Source organism: Platichthys flesus, chromosome 14, assembly GCF_949316205.1.
Source record: "Platichthys flesus chromosome 14, fPlaFle2.1, whole genome shotgun sequence".
Lineage (NCBI taxonomy): Eukaryota > Metazoa > Chordata > Actinopteri > Pleuronectiformes > Pleuronectidae > Platichthys > Platichthys flesus.
In genome coordinates, this window is record NC_084958.1 from 22279323 (window position 1) to 22299909 (window position 20587).

Below are 20587 nucleotides of genomic sequence, written 5' to 3' on the forward strand. Positions count from 1 at the left end.
ATAACAAACAAACGGACAAGCGGGAAAAACAGAAAGAAATATAATAAAAAACAGAGAAGTTAAAGAAGGAGACAAACATCTTATTCAAACCCATAAAGTATAAAACTAGATTTAAACTCTCCCTGGACCCATTATAGCCCAGCCTCAGATTTCGCTTCCCAAAAAGCGTCTGATGACATTTACCACTTCTGTTTTGGTTCCATTAGTTGATACTCTGGAGTCTGTGCATATTTCCTGGTGGTGTACCACTGGTTTCCCACTTCCTGTAATATTCCAGCCCTTCGGGTCAATAATAACCTAACACATCAGATGAAGCACTTCTAAATTAGTCCTCATGTGTTGCTGCAGAGGGCGCTGTAGCTCAGTAACAGTTACATAGTGTTGCTTTAAATTTAACATTACAACAATATAACCTGAGAAAAACAAGCGTTTAAGCAAAAAGTGTTTTAAAGTAAAATGTTACTTCAACAGTTTGGTGGAAATAAATAAATAAAGGAGGGTTAAAAAGCAACGTGGTAAACAAACAACCAAAAAGCCACTTCCCTGTTTCAGAGTGAGGGAACAAAGATGACTTCCACCAGTGAGTCTCAGTAATCTGTGTGTAATGTGTGATGAGAACGCAGCAGCTGGTCAAACAACACATGAAGTCATCATCTCCATTCCATCTCCACATCATCGCACACTCATCCCAGCAGCACATTCCTCACATCATTAGTCCAGGGAGAGTCGGCTGAGTTTCAGCTCCACACACATTCATCACAGAGACAACACAACTTATTAATACTTATTATTAATACAAGCACATGTGTAATAGATACTTTATACTCTCTTCACTAACAGGGACATGTTGTACTTTTAGTGTTAGCTGTGCAAAAAGAAAGTAACTTATAACAGTTATAAAAAACCCACGCTTGTGATTTAACCGGATATGTTGCATGTTTGTATGTTAAAATAACACATGAATAACTGCATGCAAATTAATGAACACACTTCTGACATGTTAGTGCATCATCAATAATAATAATACAATCATAAAATATGGGTTTATCATACATATTGTTATTGTGGCACCATTCTGAGCAGGAAACATCACCTTGCATGTGATAGCTGAGCTGAGGAGAAAGTTGTGAGTTAATGTTGCTCATGAAACTTAAAACTGTTTTATAGCAAAGAGGAATCCTTCAGTGTGTGAATCTGAATGTTTCTACAGGCGGTACTGCCACCCTGTGGTGGAAGCAGGACATGGCAACCAGGCCAGAAACAAACCAGGAACTTTATTACTGGTTCAACAAGACAGAGTATTTTTAATGTTCCACACTTCAGCAGGGAGTCAGGCTACATAAACAACTTTATTTGTATCGCACATTTGAACCACAACTCAAAGGGCTCTCCTGGGTTGAACATGTTTTCTTTAATGTGCATTGAATCCTCTTGAGTTGAGAGTGAGCTGTTGATGTTCACTATCGATCCACAGTCCTGTACACAGAGGAAATTAAGGAGCAGTGAAAAGCAATAAAACAGGCCGTGTGTGTATGTGTGTGTGTGTGTGTGTGTGTGTGTGTGTGTGTGTGTAAAAACTAAAACAATATTAAATGGTATTAAATCTTTGAAAAAGCATTTTTCCTTCCCTTGATGAAACTTAAGTGTCATTTCCTGTAAATATATAAAGTTTCTTGTTTCTTGTAAACAAACATCGAAAACAATAGTGGACAAGGTATATCATTTCAATAAGTTGGGATAAGGGCTGTTGTGATTGTTATATATAACAAATTTATTGATATTGTGTTGATATAATTGATACATTAATATAATGAAATTGTGTAAATCATCCACTAGCTGCTAATGCACAGACTGTGGCTCCAAATGGTGTCATGTAAAATATGTCATTGTTTATGTCCGGAATAATTTGTTTGTATTTTTGGATACTGGGAGATGCGTCGTTCATTTTTATTTACAGTCTAAGTTCTTTGTATACTTTATGCAAAGTTTGTAATTTGAGCAAATTGACTCTTTAAAACAAACCAATCTCTGTGAATCTGGAAAGAAACAGTCGAGCATCTTTTATTTAAAACATTTATTTGATCCAATTCTTTGGAATGTAATAGTCCATGATGAGAGTCTGAGACGACAGGGACGGCGAGTGTGGGTGCTGACCAGAAAGTCAAAGTACAAACAATACTTTTAGTCACTTAAGGCCTCACGTTTCCCATAATTATCTTTTTTTAAACCTTCTTATTTCCTTTCTTGTTTTTTTTTTTCTGGATCTGAGACAGCAAAAATAACAGAAGCAGTATTGAAAATAAAACTTTTTTTTCTTGTTGTACAAGGGGGAAAAAAATAAAATGAAAATAAAGAAACAATGGCACGTAGATCAGTGACGGCACAAAAAGACAAAGTGATATTATACCAAGTAAATAAAGTTGTTACGTTTCAAAGAGACAATATAAGCTTTTTCCAGAATGAAAAACATCTCTGTAAATTGTACATTTCAGAATCATATCACTGTCATCTGAAACTATTAGAAAGAAGCAACAATAGCACTCTTCTACTTTCCTTCTCTCTTTTTAAATCAACATCATAAACACATAGATTTTTTTAAATATATCAGTGCAACATTTGTTTTTCTCGTCGAGTGCTGCAGAATCCTTTCTTGCTCAGGAGGAAATGTTTTATCAACACGTAACCGACTCACACACACACACACAAGTTCCCGTCAGACTCAAGAACACACAACTGAACGACTGAATCTGTGAGAATCAGGAGAATCAGGAGCAACCAGACGAGGATCTGATTCAAATCCATCAACTGAGGAAGTTTCTTCTTTCACGGCAAAACAGAAAAACCTAAAAATGGGCCGGAGAATCGATTCACAACGAACCGCTGAGCCACCGTCTCGCTTCACATTTTGAGTTGTGTTGTTTGAAAACAGGTTTGTGTGCAGAAAAAAGTCACAACTTCTTACACCTGTGACTGTGCAGAGTGAACATGAAACGTTTGATGGAAGCTCAAACAGAGCAAAGCAGGAATATTAACACAAAGGTTATTGTTTTTAGTTTTTTAAAACCAACGTTCACTGAACAATTTAAAGTAAGAACAAGTCAGTTTGATTTGTTTTTATGCCGTTATCCAAATTGTTGTTAACTTAATACTTGTCAAAGGCAATGCTGATTATGAAAAATTGGATTATAAATTTCAATTTTCAAGAGGACACAGTGAATAAAACCCTTTTGCACCATTCAAAATGCAGATTAAAGTCAAATGAGTTTATGAAGCAGATTCCTTCAGATAAAAAGCAAAAGAAACAAACCAATGTTTTAACGGCAAATTACATTTTTACAACCTGTTGTAAATTATGAAAAGAAACAGAATTTGTAGAAGGACACTGGTCAGGGTCGTTCACTGGTGAGTAACACAAACAGGAAAAATAATCAAACCACAGTATTTTAACTGCAAATCCAACTTTCGCCTGTTTTAAATAATGAAAAGAAATACAAATGTGTATTTTTACATAATTAAAAGTAATGAATTGAATGGTTTACTGGGTTTCCCCGTTGGGCCTCTGCTCTGATGACCTCATCTTGGTTCTAAAAGACGAGACTTGATTCTGTTTGTCGTTTCCAGGACGTGATGAGTGTGTTGCTTCTCTTTGTCGCCTGGTGATAAAAGTTCATGTATAAATCCTTCCTCTGATAGTCAGCACTGGAGACACAGACACACACAGCATTGTCACAGCAAACACTGATCCTGGGTCAGAGCCGTCTGCTTCCTGTCCGAGATGAGAGGCGCTCTCTGGAGAAGTCTTTCTGACGCTGGACACGTTTCAGCTCAAACGCTCAACAGTCATTTTGCTTGTCCAACGATCCGTCTCCCAGTTTGTCCGTTTTACCCTGTACACAAACCATCACCTCCCACGAGGCATTCCTCCACAATCATGAATCCACGTTTCCTCATTGTTAAAAAACGTTGTGTTCCCAGGACACAGCAACACAACTCACGACGTGATCACGTTTTCAAAACAAACACAAACAACAGGATTCTGTCTCTGTCCGTTCAAATCAAGACTTTTGTACATTTTCTGAAATTTTGAAGATGAAGTTGAGTTTGATTTCAACGTGGAAAGGATACTGCGGCACTGGTGTCTTTTTATATATATATATAAAAAAGAGGGGCGCTCAAATATATTAAAAGCTATGTACAATATGTTGGATGTGTTATGTGCCATGAAAACGAGGCGTTCAGGGTTCCGACACATCGTGTGAAAACGTAACTGTTAACTTGGATTTGAACATTTTGAGTCTGTAGCCGTCGAGCAAAGAGGATCTGCAGATCGACTCCGACACGAGAGACGACCCTGAAGACACCGAAGTGTGATGATCACAATCTGGAAAAAGTTCAAGATTCACTTTCTGGACTCTTCTCCCCTCCATGTTTGTGTGGGAACCCCGGACAGAACCAGCTGATGAGAAAACAAGGCAACGGAAAAACTGGAAGAAATAAAAGGCACTGTCGGAACCAGACACAGGTCAACGGGTCAGGACGGTACCTGCCGTGCACGCACACAGACACGCACACGCACGCACACACACACATGGAGAGAGAGAACTATGTGTTCATGGATACTACAGATAAACATGAGTGTAATGATCACAAACACAATTGCATTCACGCTTGCTTACACGCACACACACAGAGGGAGAGAGAGAAATATGTGTTAATGGATATGGATAAACATGAGTGTAATGACCACACACACACACATGCAGACACACACACTCTGCCCTGTTCAAACGATAACGTCTGAAATCAAAACAAATAAACAAACTGATATTTTCTTTCCATAAAAGTACACAAACGACTCTTTCGTCTGCGTTGGTCTCAACACCAGCACGTGATGGCGACAAATCAACAAAGCACGTCGAGAAAAAAACAAATAGAATCATAGTTGTCTTCTTTTTCATCTTCTTTTTTTTTGCTGTACAGATTCTTTATACACAGTGCCCCCTACAGGTCGGTCCCTTCCACCGCCCCTCCTGAGAAATCAAATTACATCGGCTCCCTCTCAGCCCACCCCTGCTGTCCCGCCCTCTCGTTTGATTGGCTGCATCATGTGTCCGCTCGGAGCGTCCTCGGCTCCGTCTCTCGGCCCCGCCCTCACGCCTCTGAGTAGTTAGTCTGTCCGTTCATCTTGTCCTTCTTTAGCTTCACGCCGTCCACCAGCTCAAAGTTATAGTTCTCCAGGGCGGATAAGTTCCTGTCCGTCATGCTGCCCTGCGAGCAGGCGCAGTAGAGCACCACGCCGCAGATGGCGCCCAGGAAGACGCCCAGAGCCGACATGGCGATGATGGTGATGAGGATGGGGTCCAGGGTCTTCAGCATGTTGCCCGGGCCTCTGAGCTCGCTGGTGTCCTGTGAGAGAGAGTCTATCGCTGCAAGAGAGAGAGAGAGAGAGAGAAATATAGTTTTGTTCCATTCACATAAAAAACAAAACCTGTCATCACTTGTGTCAACGAGCAAACTGGTGGTTTTACAAGTTCTGCACCATAAACCTAAAATGACGTCTTCCATGTTTGTCTGGTTTTATTTCAGCCCGTTGACTCTTAAATCTCAGACGTCAGATTGTCTGTGAACGCACCACCACAGAACTGGTGCCAGCACAAACTGAATGAGGAAGTTGAACTGGTTCATGGTGGTTTATATCACATCGCTACATTAGCTGCTCTTATTTGTTTTTAACCAAGCAGTTTATCAATGAAATATATTATTATTATTATTAATAAATATAACGGGCAGCAGCGGAAAGTAACTAAGTACATTTATTCAAGTAATGTGCTTAAATACAATGTTTCTGCTACTCTATACTTTTACATTTCAGCGGCAAATATTGCATTTTTACTAACTTCAGTCAGTTTGTTGTAATAAATATCAAATACAAGAATAATTCTACTGATCTGAAGAAGCAGGACGAAGAGTTCTGACTGAGCTGAAGAGTAACGCTGCCAAAATGAAAACACAGACACGTCAACTTACGTAGGATGAAGATGTCAGTCGGTGGAGACGTTGGAACTTCTGGATCTGGAAGAAAGAAAAGAAATAATTATTATAATACACCTCCTGCTCTGATACTTATATTTCCCAGCACATGACTGGAAGGAGTGGGTTGTATAAGTGTGGTCTGGTGTTCTATGTACCTTTGCATTCCTTGGCATTGAGCCCATCCAGGATCTGGATGTTGTCCACAGCTATGTGACCTGTGCTGTGTCGGTCTGCAACACCCTCCACCACCACCTGGGGAAACCCCAAAGAAACCAGTTAGTCACATTGAACCAGCAGCTGAAGATACACTGATAAAAATCATATTATCTTCAGCTAAATAAATCTAAATCTATAAAGTAAAAAGAGGAGAATTACTTAAATCGGATTGGGGTACAACACAAACAAAACACAAACAAAACACAAACACAATTCTGTCAGAGGGAAACTTTTAGATTCTAGTTCTTTGTTTCCATTTTACCTGATACGAGACGCTGGAGTGCGGCAGCAGGACCCGTCCCTCCCTCCAGCGTTTGTCCTGATGTCCCCTGAGCGTCCACAGCATCTGCTCCCCCTCGGCCTCCTTCCTCTGCCTGATGTGCAGCGCCCCCACGTGGTCACCGGACATGTGATACCAGAAGGACATGCACAGGTCGGCGTCCGGGGCCGTGATGGGCAGGCTCGCCAGCCTCGCCCCCTTCTCCGCCTCGTCCTCGCCCGTCTTGCTGAACGCCTCTGTGTCCATCAGCTGCATGTAGATGAAGTTCCCCGGTCGGCCTGCAGGGGGCAGCACAAGACAAGGTAAGAAACAGACTCCCGGCATCTTTGAAACACACGACTGCAAATTATTAAACACTTTAAATCTGAATTTTTCACCATAAATTAAATATAACACCATTTAGGAATGTAACGGAGACTCAGTGATGCAGATTTATTTGGCTTATATACGAACACAAGGTTTCCCAAACTCCCAGAGTCCATTACACATTCTCTTTATTCCGTTCACTTGTTTGCATAATGTATAGTTCTCTGTCTTTAATGGAATAAAAGTGTAACTGTTCATATTTCCTCCTCGAGGCACGAAGCAGATTCAAGGTTTCTGTGTTTTCTGACAACACAGGACTCAAGAGGAGTCGAGAAATCAAGGTGAAACCGTTCATTTCAGAGCCGCCGCAGCAGAAGAAGAAAGGAATCCATCACAGGCGCGTTGAATGGAGAGAAGGACGCGGAGCCGAGGCATGTTGATGAATTTCTGAGCTGCAGTTCTCGAGCGTTTCACGGCCGCTCGTTCATTTTCAATTATTCTAGGGCTCAGGGCGTCTTGGAGTTCTCGGTGCTGAAGACATCGGGCCTCCATCAGAGTTCTGTCTCTGAAACGCAGCTGATGTTTCCAGGGCGTTGTGTTTGGTTGTTGATTTATTTAAGTCAGTGCACTTTAATAATCATATCTTCAAGGCCCCATTTACTTTGTTTCTACAGTTAAATCTCTATTTGATGTTGAATTCATGGTTTGGGAACTGTACTTCTGTGTTATTCTGATTTATCTTGTGATATATTAAATTGTTTATCTCTAATTCATTATTGATTTCTAGAGAAAGAGGGTCAGACAAGCCTTTCAACACCGAGTTCTCCCAGAGCATCAGTGGCTCCGCTCGTACCTATGTGGTCGTGAGTCGGTCCTCGGTGGACGGCCGGAGCTCCGGTCGTCTGGATGAGCCACTCGGCGCCGTGTCCCGTTTCTCTGGACCAGCCGCAGAACGAGGAGAACTCAAAGTTACAGGCGAACCACACGTACGCTGCAGAGAAGAGAAACACAACGGTGTTAGGAGCAGGAGACATTTAAACTTTATATTACACTGGTGTTGAGTTTTCTGTCAATGATGACCCATCGTATTTCTTGTTATGATAGAACAATATCTGTCATTTAATATTGTTTTCTATTGTTTATTTTTCTGTGCAGCAAATTGCTCTTTAGGGAAACACTCTGTGATGTGGCATCATGTTGTGGGAACCAGTCAGGCCAACTCCTTTAGAACTTCTTCACTGGTTGACGGTGGCATTCAACAACAGTGCGATTATTTTAGATTTGAAATTTGTATGACACTGTGTGTAACTCCACAGACGTGAGGGATGGGGGAGTAAGAAGAAGTGGTGGTGGTGGAGGAGAGAGAGAGTTGTGTAACTCATGTATTTAAGTAAAACTCTAATAAATAACATCTTCACATTCTGTACATCCACTATGCTGATTATAAAAACATCCAGAGAAACACACCAAGCTGCACAAAGCCAAGTCAGACACTTCGATCCTGTAAGATTCAGACGGAGGTGGAGGAGGAGGAGGGTGAGACGGCCCTAAGAAATGAAAGCGAGCCTTGTAACATCGATATTACAAAGCTGTTCCTGCTGTATCGTACACTCGGTATAAGTTGTGTAGCTTGTGGGAAACGTATTGAACAAAACAAAAGTCTTGTACAGACGGAGTGAGAAAGACGCGGGGCCGGGTTGTGGCTGTGTGCGGCGCTGTCGGGCATTTTCCTGAAACACAGGAACCGAGACGTGACCGCTGATCGACAACAGCAACAACACAAACACATGTTTGGGATCAGGACCTCAAGAGAGGGAGCGAGGGAGCGAGGGAGCGAGGGAGAGGAACAGAGGGAGGGGAACAGAGGGACCTTCCAAAGAGAAGGGCGCGGTGCCACCACCATGCGGATGTGGCCCCTGATGAAAACCCCAAACTGATCCCTCCCTGTTCCTCTGCCTGTGCCAGCGGTGAACGGCGGCAGTGGTTCACCGCCGCACCCAGACGAATGCTCGAGTCTCAAACACTGGACATGTTGTTTCTGAGCAGCTAATAGGAAGCAGGGACGACCGTGGAGCTGTCTTCACGCCGGGCTTCGGCTCTAATTGAGACCCGAGAGGCCTTTATTCTCTCCCTCCACTCTCTCACTACACCTCCGTCCGCTCCTCTCTTTTACCTCTACCTCCTCTCACCCAGCAGCTTTTTTTTCTCCATCTCATCTCTATTCATTCCTCCTGCAGGCACTTCCTCTCTTTGCTTTCTTTGCCGCTCTCTGTCACTGCGACCGTTTATTCCACCTTTCTGTCTATTCACCCCCCCCCCCTCTCTCTCTCTCTCTGTCTGGCAGTTTAGTGTCTTTACTGGGAGAATAAACTGAAATGATACTAAGACGTTAAAGCAGAAATATAAACCAATATAAACTCCTAAAACTCTGGAATCTCTTCGTCTTCTACATGTACTCGTCTTCTCGTCTTCTCCGTGTACTCGTCTTCTCGTCTTCTACGTGTACTCGTCTTCTCGTCTTCTTCATCCTGAGATATTTGTGTTTCTTCCAGTTTCACGTCTGAAAACAGGTCATGTGCACAAGCACCTAAACCCGAACTATCTAAACTGACATCGATCCTTGAGAAATGTGTATTTTACTTTTTATTTTGGTCCATGTCCTATTTGTTAACATGGAGGAGGCAGGATTTTATAACTTGAGTGCAGCCAGCCACCAGGGGGCGATCAAGGGATGTCGTCCATCTTTATTTACAGTGTGCGAACGGGAACACTAATAAACTGATGCACTAATCTGCTGCATAAATACGTTTGTCTACTTTGACTTCAGCGTTTCTGTGAAGCTTCGAGAACACAAGAGAAGATGAAAGAAAGATGAAGAGAGAAAATGAGAAAGGAAAGAAGGTGAGCAGGGAAGAGAGGGATGAATTAAAGATGAGAGGAGTAAACATGGAAGCAGATGGCGCTGGACATCCTCACCTGGCATGAAGTCCACGATCGGGTCGGCCGCCGCGGTGCCTCCTGCTACAGACAGATGGGACAGTGGAAGTGAGGTCAGAGGTCAAAGGGGGCGGGTCCCACCCACACAGATGCCGACACTCGCTCATCTCACTTCAGGAGAAATCAATTTTATCTCCTTTATAGTTAATGTTCAGAAGACGATTCAAAACGTAAACTGTGAGAAGGATGAGGGAGAAGTTTCCAAACCGTGAACGTCAAAATCCACAAGACACATCGAGTCAACGACCACAAATGATTCTAATCCAAACATTTATTTATTTTCAAATATTTATCATTTGCATTCAGATCTTTCTCTTTTCCCAACTTCTCTTAAAAAAACGTTTTGGTGCTTTACCTGTCACCAGTTCGGTGTCGCCGGGCGCCTCCGTCTCGCCGCCACAGTCCGCTTGCCCCCCCTCACAGCGAGGGCCGTGGGTGGTGGACGGCGGGGGGGTCGACGCCTTGGTGGTGGAATCGAACGTGGTCATGAGATGTGTAGAGGCGCTGGGCGTGGTAGGGGGCGCTGTCGTTGTGATTTCTGAAGGGAGAAGGGACGGTGTCAGAGGGAGCGAGAGGGAGTTGTGTGTCTGTGTGTGTGAATGTGCATGTACATCTGCTAGTCCTTTACAGGGTACACATATGGTTTGGGTACATCTGAGTGTGTACATACAGTCTGTGTCACGTGTGTGTGTGTGTGTCGTCTTTGTTCTTTCCTTTTGAAGTCAAACTATTAATCTTGGACAGACACAGACACACAAACACACACACATACCACATACCACCACACTCCTCTTTTCTCTTCTTCCACCCCCCCCCCCCTCCTCCTCTTCCTCTATATGCAGACACACACTCCTTATCTCTCTATCCTCTGATTCACTGGTCCTGTGCTGTTTGTGATACTTTCTGTCAGACATGTAATCTGTTCACAAACATGTTTACAACAACACAACACAACATCCTGTGCGCCCCGAATAATAACAGACATTTAAAAAATAGATATCAAGGTATTATCCACATGTCTTTTGAGAATTTATTTTAATTATTGTTGAGTGAGGGTGTAAAATACATATATATACATATAAACAAATCACTGCTGAGCGATTCTGAGTATTTTGCAAAGATGTATGGGAGAGACACACACACACACACACACACACACACAAACACCGCACAAAGTTGCTATCTCCCCTTATTCTTATCAGCAGCCTCCCCCCCTCTGACCACTGCAGTAGTAGAGATAAAGCTCTTCAGCCTCACTCTCTCTCTCTCTCTCTCTCTCTCTCTCTCTTCCTCATTACATAAACAAATATACTCAGTAACCATCACTTTCTTCACGTTCTCCTAAACCCCTGTCCTCTCCTCAGACATCTTGTTTCTAGGAACTTGGATGAGCTGAGGAGGAGCCGCTCAGATGTTTGAAACGTGGAACTGGATCCACACTGACCTCATCATCTGGACGGACTCATAGAGAGACTTATGGTTTCTACAGAAATCTGAATTACAGACTCGATTTCTCTCCACAGATCCGCGGCGCCATCGAGTCGCCGGCGTCACAGGGAAACCCCCGAGGGGAGGAGTCTACGTAGCAGTGGTGTCACATGACCGTCAGGTTTTGAGCTGATGTTCAAATCTGCTCCGAATTTCCCCAAATTTTAGTTTCTGTGAATTGTACCCCAAAACCAAGATAAACATAACAGTAACAAATATTAATAATAAAAATGAAGAAGCAACATTGACTCTTGATTAGAGATTTATCAGTCGGCCTATAAACACTTTGCCGATATGAGGCTTTAACAGCATTTATGTTAACCAATATATTATATTTTATAGAATAAGCAATGCAGAAAAGATTAAGTTTGATATTTTACATAAAAAAGTTCCATATATATTTGTTGTATTTGTGTTTTATTAAGTAATTGAAAATAAAGTTTGTGATTAAAGCCTCAATTACATTTCTTTGTTTTCATGATGACAACAATTACCATTTATTAAACGCACACATATCGGTCAATGTGTTGTTATCTGAAATGTGTAACTTCCTAATATCAGCATCTTAACACTGTCTTGGACAAAAGTCACATGTTCGGTCCGTCCACTCGTTTCTATGACCTCACTTCCTCCTTTGTTCCCGTCACAGTCACTTTGTCACTCGAACGTAAAGATGTTGTTTTACGGCTCCGGGTTTAAAAGCTCTGACGTCGTCTCACACGCTGACTCGAGGTCAGTCGACAATAAAACACAACGACAGGGAGGTTTTTTTATAGAGGCACAGTCTCCATTGTTCAGGATGCTTGTCAAATACCTTGTGTGTGTGTGTGTGTCTGTGTGTGTGTGTGTGTGTGTGTGTTTGTGCTTTACACCTTCTTGGCTTTCTGCTGTTTCTCTCATAGGTTTCAGTGCTTTAGAATAAAACACACTGAGTCTGTTTTCTGTCCATGAACCTACCGGTAAGTCCATTAAAGTGTCTTTAAGAGGTGTGAAGCCTGGTCGAGACATTAAACCAGTGTCAGACTGGGAGGGAACTAGTGACAGCTTCCCCAGTTGAATTTAAAATGGTAATTTCTTTTATTACCTGTTGTATTTTTGTGTTATACAAACTGAGGAGTTTAGATATGAAAAAAAAGATTGTGAGTCTAAATTTAAAATTGGCAGCGGGAGACGCCACAGTGGGTTTCCATGTTTTCTGTCTCTGTTCAGATGAGTATTGTGTTTCTCTCTCCTCTCAGTTGCAGCAGATAAACTCATACGCAGCAGATGTAACCGCCATCTTCCCAGAGTCGTCTGGAGCGTCCGGGGCAGAGCGTCACTGACTGTAACTCGGCTGCTCTGCTCTGTTCCTGGTTATGGTTTGTGAAAGCCGAGCGCCGCTCTGCACCCAGAGCAACTCGGCCGAGGCCAGAAACCACAGGAGCTTTCATTTCTGCCCAGGTCTGACAAAGTGATATTAAAAACATAATGTGCTGAGACAAATCAGCTTCGGGGGGGCGACACTAGAGTTTCCTTCCTGTAATCGGATCCATTTAAAACTGTTTCTACTGAAATGCAAAGTTTTACTCTTGTACAGTTTCTATTTTGTGTGTTATAAAGGTTTTTTTGTGAATGTAGAAGTTATAAAGTTTGAGAAGGAGACAGAACAGAAATCACTGAAGCTCCTTCAGCTCGGATCTGGACTGACCTTCCAGTTCACAGCCCAGCAGCTCCAGGCGCAGGCCCAGGCCCTCGGGGGTGGCCCTCTCCGGGTAGATCCTGACGAAGCGCGTGAGGAACGGACCCATGGACCTCAGCTCCGGAGTGTCGTGGTTCTGATTCCCAGTGAAAATCTGCAGGGAAACACAGACACACAACTGGTCAGGGATCAGGACGAGTTTAGATGTTCTGACATGTTCGGTTGAGGTACCTGCAGAACTCATTAAAGTGGAGTTCAGACTTTTCTTGTGAACGTTAGAACGATGAATATTAATGAACGAACATGAAAGTAGATAAAGAATTCTTCTGTTCGAGGGATTTGGGAAAGAAATCCGACTCCTCTTCATCTTTTTCTATTTTCGTTCAAACCGAGTGTAGAAGTCATCGGTGCTGAGCCGGATGTGAACGAAACCATCAATAACTGTTCAGATCCGACTCTGCTGCTGATCGGGCGCTTTGATAAGAAGCAGAAACCGAACGAAGGGAGGGAACCAAAGCAAACGGCAGGAAACCAGAAGCAGAGGTCGTCCTTTCATCGTCCCAACGCGGAGCAGCACAGATGAAACCGTTTACTGTCGCTCTGGGAGCCGAGTGGTCGGACAGCGAACACACTCACTGTCTGAGCGGAGAAACTTTCCCTGTGTGTGATTTACTAAAGGCTGCAGAGCGGCAGAGGCTGTGGATAAAAATACTTTAAATTGCCCCTCAGTGGCGACGCTATCACACTTATCTGTATTATCTAACAGCAGGTATGTGACATCACAGCGTCTGGTTCCAGTTGGATGAGAAAAACACGTGTTTTGTAAAAAGACAACTGTTTATACCATCGACTGTTTTTATCATCTTTCCACAGAAACAGAATTCTGCACCGACGTGGTCGTTGTGCAGAGCCGTGGAATCGAGCTCCAGCGAATTGTACGTTAATATGATATTTCTAAGAAAGGCCATCACATCGTTGGTATTAATAACTCCATCATACCATAGCACAATCAGACGTTTGATTCCGTAAAGAGCATCCGTCCTACTTACAACATTAATTATATTTTCTTTAAACCTTCAATTGAAATCTTGAGCTTAATCAACATCTTTCTAACAGAACCTCTTCCAGGGCTTCTACCCTCTGGATGGTGTCACACCACACATTCACTCATCTTTATGCATGAGCACATACATAATGTACAGTGTGTGTGTGTGTGTGTGTGTGTGTGTGTGTGTGTGTGTGTTAAATCCATGAGGAGCAGCCGGGGCCTCGCTGATCCTTCCTTCCTCGTCTTTTGAAGAGGTTTTATAAATGAAAGACACAGGAAACAGAGCGTCGAGGCCGATCGAGCAACAGAAGAGCGTTCACCTCTCCGTCTGTGGTGAGCCAGCAGGAGTCAGCCCGCCATCTGGACACAGAGGAGGAGGACGTCGAACCAACAGGGCCGGGCAAGGAGAGGAGGAGGCTTCCTTAAGGCAGGGACATGAATTTCCTCTCGGGGACGAGAATCACATGGACGTACGGACGAAGGGTTAGAAACTCTGAGTTTGTGTCTTTAACGTCCCTCTAGTGGTCGTCTGTGATCCTCAGAACTCTGATGTCACCTCACACTACCTGTCTTACATATCATATCATCCTGTGCTGGGACCAGGTACTGATGGTTCTGGGGCTTTTTGATCATAAAACACGATCATCGAGTTCTGAAGGAGGACGAAGGGTGAGGAGCCAATCCCAGCCCCCGATGGCGAGAGGCGGGCAGTTCGCCTGCCAATCACAGGGTCGATATATATATATAGAGACAAACAAGAACAAGCAGGCGAACCGCAGCTCCACTGCGCCGCCCTGACATCATTAAAGTGCTCAGGAGAAATCCATATCCAGCAATATATATTTTATTCATCATCGACCTTGACCTTTGACCTTCTACCAATCAGCTGACAATGTTACTCATGTAGAAATAAACTCCAAATCAGCATTGACACCATGTTTGGTGGAAATCCCTCCGTGTGTTTTGGAGACTATAATTTTGTATTCTCATAACTTCTCTTTATTCAGTTCAGGCACAGACTTGAATTCCGCTGGCGTATAAATAATGAAGTTTTGTATAAAGGAACTTTGTTGATAAAGGAATCCCAGAGGAGTTGCATGTTGAATCCCCGTCAGCAGGTTGATTTCCACAGCGTCTCTGCCTGTGTCCTTGCAGCAGAGCAGCAGAAGTTAATGACGCCACAGGAGGACCTCCGATCGGGTGTCAGGCGAATGAGTGAGAGAACAAATCATTCTGCGAGTGAAGGAATAAATAAACATCGACGCCGCGACCCGACTTCGTGATTTTCATTAAATTTCCCCGCTCTGCTCTCGTGTGGAACCTCGTGCTCTCCTCTTCTGGCTCTTATTCATTTGTTGCGTCTGGATATTATTTGCCCTGACAACAACATTAATTCCCCTTGAGCTTTATTTTTTCCATATGCGTTGGTTTAGTGGAGAGGCGTCAGGCAGCAGCGTTTCAGACTTCATATGAACAGCATCTGTAATTTGACTAAACATTTCATTCCAGTCGAACGACGGCTTTCAGGAATTACAGATTACAGCCGGAGGAGCTTGTATCTGGCTTTCTGGTAATTTACTTTCTGTTAGTTTGCGTTCGCTCGACACGGCGCCGCCCGAACCCGGCAGAGAGCGTGGAAATCGTGAGATAAAGAAAAAAGGAGGGGGAGGAATAAATGAGATGAAGAAGTAGAAGCGTTTTTCTGTGAAGCAGTTTATAGAAGAGAGAGTTCCCGATCAGAAGCCCTTCGCTCCACTCCTCTTCATCGGCACCAGCTTCTAACCTCCGGCAGAAGGGTCACCTTATTCAAATGAGCGGTTCTTGTGATGCTCTACTTCCTGTGATGCTCTACTTCCTGTGATGCTCTACTTCCTGTGATGCTCTAGCAGGATTTGGATTTCTATATGTAATGGAGTATTTTAACTTTGTGGTATTTTTACTTGGATGTGAGTGGCAGCTGATCTTAACAGGGTCCACGTATTGCTAAACACTCATAGGTCACAAAAATGAAAAGACACGTCTCTTCAGGTTGATCATGTAACTGACGTTCTGAAGTTTAAACAGCATTTGGTAGATCCCCATAGATTGCTAATGAACCAACCTTCGGCCTGGTGGTGTTTTCCTCCTTCACATAGATCCACTCTTCTCCGTCCACACTGACGCTCACTTTGAACCTCTTCATGAAGACGTTCCTGTCGCGGTGTTTCCCTCCCTGGATCACGACACCGCTCACCATCTTGTCCTGGCCCAGATCCACCTGCAGGGGGGGGGGGGGGGGGGTGCGAGATATAAAGAAACTGAGCCTGGCTTCTTTCATCCCTGTGCCGACATTTTCCTGAATTTATCCAGAGCTGCTGTCTACATCTGTGTCTTCTAACCTGAGGGCTGCAACCTCTGTTCAGCTCACTAACTTTCCTAGACCACTAAACTCCTCCAACCACGACCTCTGACCCCTGAACCCACCTGAAGCCACTCGTTCCTGAAGGGCTGCTTGGTTTGCTGCCCGGTCCAGCCCGACCTCCCCGTCAACAGGCGGGAGTTCTCAGCGACCCAGCCGCGGTCGGCGTAGGAGGAGGCGCTGATCTGGGCGTCGGAGATCTGACCCGACACCATCCCCAGCATCCCCGAGCACGGGTAGTCTGCACAGGGAGAGAGAGGAGGAGAGAGAAGGCAGGATAAGACACTTTTTAAAAGAGGCACAGAGCGATAAGGACGACCACTGTCATCCTTATCTCGACACTGCTGTGCTCAGCGCTTTGCTTGACACCCTCTGGTGTTTTAAACCTTTTTATATGCAGTTCAAACTCCAGAGTAGATCCAGATCCATTTGTGGAAAGATAAATGGACACACACACACCTCACACACACCTCACACACACACCTCGTCCATGGAAATGCTTTGTGTGACCCCGAGGCCGTGAAACAATCTGTAGAGCAACCGGTTGCGTCTGCTGCCGTCTCAGTCGGTCAAGCATCCGGAAATAAACGGGGATAATTACTGAATAATTGAGAGACGTCAGCTTGTGTGTTTTCTGTATCCTGCTGAACAGGTCTTTGTCTCAGTGGGATATTTATGTCTGGTGCTTAACGACAGCTACCGACGATGGTAGTTCCTCAGCAATGTTGACTTATAATGCTCTTTATGGAAACGCCCTCCAGGAATGTCTGTGTGTGTTTGTGTGTCTCAAAGAACCAAGAAAACGTGTTTAATGTGAGATTTGAAAAAGCAGAATAATAGAAGTTGTCTGTCAGTGCAAAGCGTTTTGGGGGTGTAGCTCTGAGGAGAGGTTCGATTCCAGATGGTGGGATGTATCACGTCTAGAACTTTAAGGCCTTTCATTAAATAGCATGTAAGAATTGACATTAATACAAGATTTATTCTGCTCATATTAATGTTAATCATTCGAATGAGTGTCCATTGCTGCAGCTCCTCTGTTCAGCCTCTGTCTCACACACTAGGTTTTATCTCCTGTCTCTTTAAGACCCCCACCCCCCTGATAAACAACATCTGTTGTGATTGGTCAACCACCAGGTGTTTCAGGAGCTTCATGTTTTTTCCTCTTATCACAAACTTTTGAAATTTGCAGGAAGTTTACATTCATAAAAACCTCTAAAGGAAACTATTAACTATTAAAGGAAAGAAACACTGGAACCTTCTATATCTCCTTTACATTAAGATTAAATAAGGATCAAGTTTAAACTTATGGGCTCAGGAGTGAATAGTGTTAATAGTTCTTCATGTGCAAATACACCACACACACACACACACACTTCCCCAGTTGTGTCATAACATCTGGTGAATCTCGTGTCTCGCACTCTTTCGCCTGCTCTCCCATGAATAAGAGTCTAATCTCTACTTTATGAAGCTTCCTACCCAGAGTGGCTCGTAGCACATCAAGGACCCAGGTTTATATAATGTTGGAGGATGAGTAATGAGGCGGTGTGATTTTCTGCTGCTCCTCTGTAATGAATAACGCTGTCCTTCTGTGGGAGTCTGCACTCGCCTTGGAACGCCGGCGATTATTCTAAATCAACAGAGAGCAGCAGGAGGTTCTCGTCCCGCAGCCAGAAAGATGTTCGCTTGATTCACGATGTGCAAACGGGAGAAAATGGAAATAAAGGGAGAGGACGCGGTTTGAAAAGAGACGTCGACCTGCAGCCGAGAGCAGGTCCAACTCCTCCAGAGTAAAAGCCTTTTGAATGTGTCTTCAATAAAGTACATTATACAAATTAATACCAGGTTTCTGTCCAGAACCTTTTTTTCTTTGTATAACCGTCTCCAATGTCTCAATAACATGTTGCATGTGTCAAAGCACATCATAGGTTTCTACATCTATTTAAAAAAGATCAGGTTAAATAAAAAGAGGTTAAAGTAAAAAGGAATGATAAAGTACATCGAGCATCATACACATGAATATCAGGCTCCTGGAAATCTGTTCATGTCTGTGTAACTGTCTCCAGTGTGAAAGTGCAGGTTAGAAAATGAGTTCAACTTTGTAAAACTTACATTTCTATTTAAAAAGGAAAACAAATCAGTTGTTAAAACGCATCATGTTGAACAAGAAGAAGCTAAAACGGATGAATTTGACCCATATTAACATTTCTGGAGATAATTATATTTTGTGGCTGTGAGCGAATGCGTACGTCTGTGTGTTAGATTAGATAAACTTCAGATGACTTTAAACTTTAATGATCCCTGTGGGGAAGGAGAAAGGGAATTAAGAAGTCCCTGAAATTAAATATGAATTAAAAATGCAAAAAGAAACATGTCGCCGGTGAATCGGTGCGTGAGGAGTTGAGGTTTGTTACCTGACGTCCTGCAGCCGTACACCTCGAAGCGCATGCAGATGCCTTGCTCCCAGGTCATGGGGCGGATGCGGACGTATCGAGCCAGAGTCTGTTTGGGAAGAAAAGCTTGAACCTCGGCCACCGCGTTGTGGTTCCCCTGAAAGATCTGAAGACCAGAAAAATACAGGTTAGTACTTTTGTTCGCTTCATGTTAGTGTCACTTAATATGTTGAATCTATTTATACACCAGAGATTAGAGAGAAACGACTTCTCCTGTGGAAACTTCTCCTGCTGCTTCTGTTTCCTGGCGAGTTGCGGTTTGAGTGAAACCTGGTTTGACCTCTGACCTGTGACTAAATATACTTCACTTAACGTCTCAGCTTTTCTTTCTATTGACGCTGAAACACGAGGCACCACATGTTTCTCTCCTTGGCTTCATATAACAGTGGCTGAGATTTGAACATGTGAAGTTTGCATGATTAAAATGTTGTTCAGTGAGAAACTGGGTCGGTTCCTCTTCTTCAGTCAGAGGAGCTTCCTGCTGCTCCTCCGTGGAAATTGATTCCGATAGCGATGAGCGGCGTGAAGATGTAAAGCAGACGTTCGGATTAGATCGTCTGCTTTACCGAACACCGGCGGCCTCAGAAAACATTGATTCAGTCGTCCACACCCCCCCGCATCGATTAGAACGAGTGCTTCATTACTCATTATACAAACGAGGGTTGTTACCTCGTCCTTCACTTGCTCACCTTCTGCTTGGAGCCCTCCTTCACCGTGACCCAGTCCTCCCCGTTGGAGCTCAGGTCCACTTTGTACGCCCTGACGAAGTAATGCTTCTTGGTCTCTTTGGAGATGGCTCCCTGCGTCCCGATGGCCGTGATGAACCGGAGGAATCCCAAGTCCACCTGGAAACACAGAGCAGGACGAGGGGATGAGTCGGTGGAAAAGCTGCAGGATCAACAGGAAGAGACCCCAGGGAGAAGGGGGGGGGGCTCAGCTGTAACAGTGATGAAGTGAGGCAGGCCAACGTGGTGGGAGTTGAAATAGTTAAAGTTGTTGTTAAAATGGGGAAAAGGGTAAAAAAGAGTGAGGTAAGGGTTGAAGAAACAAAAACAAAATATGGATAAATGGTCAAAATACAAAGTTGAAAGTGCAAAATATGTAGGTAGGAGTAATATCATAGATCAATGGTCAAAATATGTATTAAAGGTAACGAATAAATGGTTGAGATAGATTCTAAAAGTAACTATTGCAATATATATATTGAAAAGTAATAAATTATGATTTCAATACATATCTAAAAAGGAAGGAAATGGTTTAAATAAACACTTTACATATTAGTACTGATTATTGCTTGAGATATATATTTGAAAGTAACGGATAATGGATGAAATATGTGGCTAAGTGTGAGTAAGTGTCTGGAATACACAGACAATGTTGTGTCAGTGACTGGAGTTCATCTGAGGCACAGGAGGGATGAGTGGATTCGTGCTGAAGCTTCCAGAGGGACAGAAAACGAGAAGCTTTCACCAGCTCCCTCACAAAGAAACACTGAGAGGAAATGAGAGCCCGAAGGTGCAAAACTTTTCTGACTGTTGCAGATTAATTAAACCGAGTCTGCTGCAGCACAAGGTTGTGTTTGTTCTGAGAGGATCTTCAAATGTCAGCGAGTGGAAGTGCTTCAACAAAAAGAACCTTAAAAAGGAAGAGGAGCCTTCTTCAGAGATTTCCTCTTTACATCACGAGAGGATGT

At 43.5% G+C, this 20587-nt stretch overlaps 1 protein-coding gene across 2 annotated transcripts in view; it reads right to left on the bottom strand.

Moving 5' to 3' along the window:
- Positions 1 to 2059: 2059 nt before the first annotated feature.
- LOC133968818 (neuropilin-1a-like) overlaps positions 2060 to 20587 on the bottom strand; it is a 70908-nt gene continuing 52380 nt past the window's right edge. For both annotated transcript variants that reach the window (XM_062405028.1, XM_062405027.1), the window contains 12 exons: positions 19584 to 19739; positions 18856 to 19000; positions 16510 to 16685; positions 16148 to 16303; positions 13008 to 13152; positions 10188 to 10370; positions 9812 to 9856; positions 7689 to 7826; positions 6512 to 6807; positions 6189 to 6285; positions 6028 to 6072; positions 2060 to 5426 (listed from right to left, as the gene is read on the bottom strand). In XM_062405028.1, coding sequence (XP_062261012.1) covers positions 5152 to 5426; positions 6028 to 6072; positions 6189 to 6285; positions 6512 to 6807; positions 7689 to 7826; positions 9812 to 9856; positions 10188 to 10370; positions 13008 to 13152; positions 16148 to 16303; positions 16510 to 16685; positions 18856 to 19000; positions 19584 to 19739 — 1857 coding nt within the window. In that variant the 3' untranslated portion in view covers positions 2060 to 5151. The remainder of the gene's footprint in view (positions 5427 to 6027; positions 6073 to 6188; positions 6286 to 6511; positions 6808 to 7688; positions 7827 to 9811; positions 9857 to 10187; positions 10371 to 13007; positions 13153 to 16147; positions 16304 to 16509; positions 16686 to 18855; positions 19001 to 19583; positions 19740 to 20587) is intronic.